The sequence below is a fragment of the Pelmatolapia mariae genome, linkage group LG16_19 (genome assembly GCF_036321145.2).
Source record: "Pelmatolapia mariae isolate MD_Pm_ZW linkage group LG16_19, Pm_UMD_F_2, whole genome shotgun sequence".
In the NCBI taxonomy this organism is placed as follows: domain Eukaryota; kingdom Metazoa; phylum Chordata; class Actinopteri; order Cichliformes; family Cichlidae; genus Pelmatolapia; species Pelmatolapia mariae.
In genome coordinates this window covers 15,363,640-15,370,183 of record NC_086241.1, presented here as the reverse complement: position 1 = coordinate 15,370,183, position 6,544 = coordinate 15,363,640, and the positions used below count along the sequence as shown (strand labels likewise).

The following is a 6,544-nucleotide window of genomic DNA, read 5'->3' as shown; positions in this document are numbered from 1 at the left end:
TCAAGTTTGTCAGAGCTTGCAGAAAACATTTGAGTCTTTTGAACAGCATGGGTTCTTTTAACTGATACAAAAAATAGTAAAGCACCACCATCTGGTGTAGATCACCATCCACGTGTAGTTGAATCCAGGGGAAACTCACAGGATGCCCTTACTTAACTCATAAATAACGAATCAATCTTTTTTTTTTTAATGAAAAAAAAAATGAAGAGGAAAAAAAGAGAGAGTTTTCTTACAGGTTTTGTTGCCTCTGTGGTGACCTAAAAGCTCTGGACCACATATTGGAGGAGTTGTTTGATTACAAAACCTGTATTCAGTTATCGCCATCTGCTGTTTATCCCAGGGAAGGCCTATAGCTGACAGTATGAGGAGCTAAATGCCACATCTCATATTGACAGCTGTGAGCGTCTCCTTCACACGACAAATTCCAATTAAGTGCACACTGAGTTTGTTCAGCATCCGTTTTAATTAGTATCTGTTCTTATATAAATTTGATAAACTGGATATTAATGTTTAATAATTCCAATAAAATCCCATGATTAAGCAGAGCATGAATAGAGGGTAGGTCATTTACACGGGAATTTAACGAAAAATGTGCTACTGTGCTAGAGGGGGAAAAAAACAATAAATAGAAAAATGTTACCTCATTATTAAGCCTGTTTGCCTGTCTTCTGTTTTCTCTTGGTGTCTTCTGCTCCTCTGCACACTTTCACATATAGTCAAGACTCTTTTAACGTGTCATTTCCTTTGGGTGCCAAACAGAGAATTTGTCAACCTCACAGTTTTTCAGTGTTTGAAACTATGACCAAAAAACAACAAAAGTTTTCACTCTACAATCTTTGGCAAACATACTGCAAAACGAATCCAACCAAATGTTGTAGGAACAACTCTTATTGTTGAGTCAGAAAATGAATAGGCCAACGAAACAAATGAATACCGATGAAGTCTATAGCGCCAATCAAAGACTCACATTTTGTTCCGTTGTATTTAATTTTAATTTATTATTCTTTTTTTTTTATCATTTTACTTGGCTGTAAAGTTTGTGCCGTGAAAGTCTCATCATATCCCGAGCCGATCAATGGATCCAAAAGAGGACAAGATGTCCATCTGAATATAAATATCTTTGGAAGCTTCCTGTGGCTTCCATCCTGGGGAGGGAATGCCGATGAGGGAAAGGACTGCCTACCTAAAGCCTGATGTAATTGGTAGGTGTTCTGGCTGATCACAGTGAGATTTAAATATTCGAGAATTGCGTTGACTGTTGTTTGAAGCCCTCTCAGCGACGAGATACCTCACGGTGCACTGCGCTTTGAAATTCTGAAAAAATGATCCACATGACGCCTTTGTGGAAAATAGCAGATTATAATAAACCCTTTCGTATATTTCAAACGCATTCTGTGATGAAATAAAACATGTCTTGATGATATCATCATTTATTACGTTTCAGTCACATTACAGCAGATACGAAGAATTTCACAACAGCATAGCATGGAGGCTATGAAAAAAAAATGACCGGCTAAATTAAGTACAAATAAAACATACGTAAATAAAAGACCCTAAGTCTACATTATCAACATTTATGATTTCTTTCACCACATGTATTATGAATGTAGCAGTGATCGGTAACGTCATTTAAACCTCTGGTAGCCTACTGCTTTGATAAAGTACAAAATACATATTTTTTGTCACTGACAAGGATTATTGTGCCAGTATATGCTACACAAGAACATTATTTATGTACAGATGCTCAATATCTTTAATTCTAACAGTGTAGGCTACTTAACAGAAGAGGCTCCGCTTTTCTTTCTTTTTTTTAAACAACTACTTTTGAATCATTTATCTGTTCTGTGTACATTCAGTCACTATCACCAAAATGTTCAGTATTATGTACATTATATTCATAATTACAGTGTTTTCTGACTTAACAGTGTGGAAACAAGGCGCCAGAATTATGGCAAAACTGTAGTTGAAGAATTTACACTTTGGCCATTAACTGTGAATGTCAGTCCTTTTATACTTTTTATTGATTAACCTGTAGATAGATAGATAGATAGATAGATAGATAGATAGATAGATAGATAGATAGATAGATAGATAGATAGATAGATAGATAGATAGATAGATAGATAGATAGACTGTGCTTTGTTTTAACTGTGAGGATAGAAACTGTAATAACCAATGTCCTTTGTGCAGTTTTTCTCACACTCTCTCGGTGTCAGCAGCTCAGACTTTAACGGGGACACTGTCTCTGAAACCGGTGTTGCAGAAGGTGAGATCCTTCTCCGCTTGGCCTGTTCAAAGATACCAGAATCGCTCGAATCGATGGATTTGATGGAGGACGGCGTCTCAATCCAGCTCGACTCAGACGTCATGTCTTTAGGTTTGGTCTCCTCTGAGCCGCCGATGGGTGATCTCTCTGTGGTGATGGAGTCTCCCTCCTCGGACAGGTAGCTAGTGCCTGTTCTGCCACCGATGGTGTTAGTGGGCCAGCAGGAAAAGACCGAGCTGGATTTACTATTTACACCACAATACTGCGGCGGCGTGCGTCCTCCCCAGCCAGACGGGTCTGCGTAATAGCCAAGAGGCCGGTTGGAGCAGCCTGCAGTCGGCAGGGGAAGAGCCTTCACTCCGGCCGCTGCGTAGGACAGTAAGGTGGCCGCGTTACCGGCAAAATCAGCGGCGTCGTATGCCGAGGCAGCAAAGTCCAGTCGGTTGTTGGCAGGGGTGACAAACCATCGCTGCGGGGGGGTAGCAACACTGGGCTCCTCGGTTTGCTGCGGGGATAGCAAGCTGTTGCCGAGTGGGACGCTGCGCTCCGTGCCAGGCCCAGTCCCCACGCCAGGGTGAAAGCGAGATTTGGCATAAGTGCTGACAAATTGGTCCTGCAGGAAAGAGCTAGGCATGGCATATCTCGCACCCGGCACGATCTGTGAACGCGGAGAGTCACCCGGTGATGGAGTTAGGCGGTCAATGTCGCAGCCTGTGTAGACACTGAAAAGATGGAGAGAAAAACAGAGAAACAATTCAGAAACTAAACAGTGTGTTGTAGTCTGTTCTCAGAACATTAAACAAATTAAGGTCAACGGGGCCTCTCTGTTTCAGTAATGTAGCAGTTTAGTAGACAGGAGGAAAGGTTTTTTTTTCATTACTATTCTTTCTGAAGGTGAGATAACTGCAGGGTTCGAAAACATCTGCAAAACCATCCCAGTCTAGATCCAAGCTCGAAATACGCCGGCTACCTTACACAGTACAAAGAAAACGTCGTCAAATAGATCAGACTTGCTTTCTCAGTTATCGTGTAGTTATTTCCGTTGTTTCGAGTATGATTTTCAGTTTCATTTTCTCGTCACTCATTAGTACGCATTTCATTTACAATGAAAAACAAGCTCGAATCAAATAAAGGAGGAACCTTGTCATACATACAATGAATCGGTACAGTTACGAGCTCTGGACGCAATTGCGCACATTTATTACACGCGAACAAGTGCATATGTGTTTGTTATGATAAAAAAAAACCCGCATTGCTTCATTTGCAGTCAGAAATGTTATTATTAATCCAATGTTCGCTTAATTTTCCCAGTAAAAGTACATATTTTATTTATCATGCGAACTCCTTCCAACTTCAAAAGCAATACAACGAATTTTCAGCAGAATTATCAATACATAAATTAAATTTTTGCAAAGAAAAAACCCAAGCTAAGTGGCTATTATAGTTTCTAATTAAAACTACAGAAGCATAAAAAGATACACACACACACACACACACACACATAAATTACAACCAAATACAAAGAAGATATTTTTGAAGGAAGGAAAAAGAGAGAAAGAGAGACGATCTTACGTGTCATAGTTGTCCCGAAATCCTTTAGCGAACGGATTGTGATCAATTTTCAGTTGCGTAATCTGTGGGGGAAAATGCATAGAAGGATCCATAAGGTGTGTTCCAGACGTTTAGCGCAGTGCAGCATAAATGCAAATAATATTAACAATTCGTTTAATTTTGTTCTTTGTTTTTACGCGAAAATTTCTTTGTCAACAGGAAATGATTTATCCCAGTGTGCGTCTTGCTTTAAGATTTAGGTTAAAAAAATTGTATTTGTATTAAAACTTTACTGTACTACTTTGTTTAGAGATTTTTTTTAAGTATATATATATATATAAATTGCAGAATTCCCGATATTTTGAATCGTCTTTCAACAGGCTAATGTTCAAAGTGTAAATGCTGCTGTGCGATTGGTGTCTGGTGACATTTCCAGTGTTGTGTCAGATATTAAGTGGTCTTACATCGGTATTCTGGTAAGCTGTGACAGCGATGAATTGCGTTTCCGAGAAGGTGAAAGTCTGGACTCTTCCTGGCTGGTTGGTGTCTTCTGTCCCATCCTCGTTTACTTCCACCACATGGAGCCTGGGCTGGTACTTGTGGAGAGACTGGAGAACCACCATCTGGAGATCCAATTAAAGACGTTTGTCAGACTTTGAATTTCAAAGTTTGGAAGAAAAATAAACTAATTTAGCACCATTGTGTATTCATATTTCGTGTTTATTATAATGACACACACGACTATTGTTTCGAATTAAATGACACAGACAAAGCAAAACGACACATCTAAAAATAATAATCAGGGGATGAGATGAATAAAAAAGAAAAGATAAACATTTCAGTTTCCAGCTCGTACTAAATATAAATATATATTTATATCATTCAGACATTTCTTATCACATTGTTACCTGCCCCGTGTTGTTGGAGGCACCTTTGTTGTTTGTGAGCTTTAGCTTTCCAAATGATATTTCTTGACGCATCCAGTGCGCACCGGTATTTGGCGAATCCGGGTGCATGTAAACCCTATTGCCTAATAAAAATAAGAAAAAAAATAGGCAAATAAAAATATATGTCACTATTTAGAAACAAATTCCTTACACATTTTCATTCACAATTTTTACCACATATTTTAGTTATATGTATAAAAACAAAACAAAACAAAACACTTTTTTTACCATGTTCTCAAAATCAAACTGTCGAGTAAATGTAATCGTTACAAAGCGCAGATGTGATACCTATGACATTCGTGTCTGCTTTTCCGCAAGGCACCCACTTTCCTCCTTGAAATCGCCAGTGATTTGGATCGGCGAGTATTACATCCACAAATATATTGTAGTGGGCAGTTGGGTCAAGGCCAGAAATGTTGAAGCTTAAAAATGGAAACATTCGTCTGCGGGGAAAAAAGAAACACAGGCTTAGAAAATGTCTCTATTTTTTTCTCATTTTTCATTTTGCGTCTTTATTTAGTTTTTGTTTTATTTCTTTGTTTGTTATTAATGAGCTTGCCTTGGTGTGATACAAAGTTCATTATCCCTTTTATTATTTTTTAGTTTTTTCAGGGAAATAAAATTAAATGATCTTAATACGCGCCCATTTAAACTTCGATCTAAAACTGTTCCAGTGACACAAACAAATATCGAATATTGTTGCATGCCTCTAAAAAATAAGCGAGTGCGCGTACTTACCGTCCTTGCTTTGTGATGATCATCTCTGTTTGGTGTCTGTGAAACTTCAGCCACAGGGCCCTGTTGCACAGATATACCTGCGCTTTCCCCGGAACCAGTCCTGCTTGCGCTGAGGAGAACTGGTAAAAAGCACCTCCTTGGTATGTGTGTCCATACTGTTGCGCGTAAGGGTAACCCGCTGTCGGGTAGCCTTGAGGAGAAGTGTTGGTTAAAAGGCTGTTGTAAGCTCCATTGGTTATGACCGGATGATGTGCCATGTATCGGCTGGGACTTCCAATAGAAAAAGCCGGGTGCGCTGGTCCATGCTGGCTCGGGTAAGGGAACATGGCACTGGGAGCTGCTGAGACTGACTGCGGCTGGGTAGATGGAGAAAAGATGCACCTTTCTCCTGCAGATCCATCGAAATTATGACGGATGTCAGAGACTCCGTGAAGATCAGGAGAGAGTTTGCCCCTCTGGACGTCCCCTGATGCGTCCTTGGAGTCGGGAAAATTGTCTGCCTCTGACTGATTCGTCATCTCCCTGGAGTTTTTTTTCAGAGGTGAACTTCTCTCCAGGTTGTCACTTGCAGATATAATAGGATGGTCCTGCAACGAAAGCTCTGATCCATTGGAGCTCGAAAAGCCACTGCCCACATTCATAAATTTCTTGGAGAGATCACTCGCCGGCGAGATGCAATTCTCGACCTGCATAGCTCAATAGGAAGCTACTATTAGCTCAACCTATATCACAAGCTTTTGCACACGCCTTTCCTAATCTAACACTACGAAACGCCTTACGATGACTTGAGGTACGGAAGGCAGCAAATTAGCCAATTGACACCATCCTGCAATCAGGAAGGATTTTCTTTCCATCACTCTCGCTGCTTTGCTAATGAAACAAGTACTGCGATTGGTTAACTCAGGGCTGTAATTTAATTAGACAGCTCTTAATTAGGACGATAAGAAGAGCGCTATGAGCAAAGTGATTTGTTTGTAGTGTGACATGGGCCTATATTTGAATAAAACATATGGAGACAGACTCTTTTTAGCAGTATATGAAA

General features: G+C 39.9%; 1 protein-coding gene across 1 annotated transcript; it reads right to left on the bottom strand.

Annotated features, from left to right (window-relative positions):
• Positions 1–1,441: 1,441 nt before the first annotated feature.
• Positions 1,442–6,194, bottom strand: tbr1b (T-box brain transcription factor 1b). The gene is made up of 6 exons (XM_063498723.1): positions 5,503–6,194; positions 5,053–5,207; positions 4,726–4,847; positions 4,282–4,440; positions 3,839–3,900; positions 1,442–2,988 (listed from the first exon to the last, which is right to left on the bottom strand). The coding sequence occupies exons 1-6, from the start codon at positions 6,192–6,194 to the stop codon at positions 2,145–2,147; spliced, it is 2,034 nt and encodes a 677-aa protein (XP_063354793.1). The 3' UTR covers positions 1,442–2,144.
• Between the last annotated feature and the right edge of the window lie 350 nt (positions 6,195–6,544).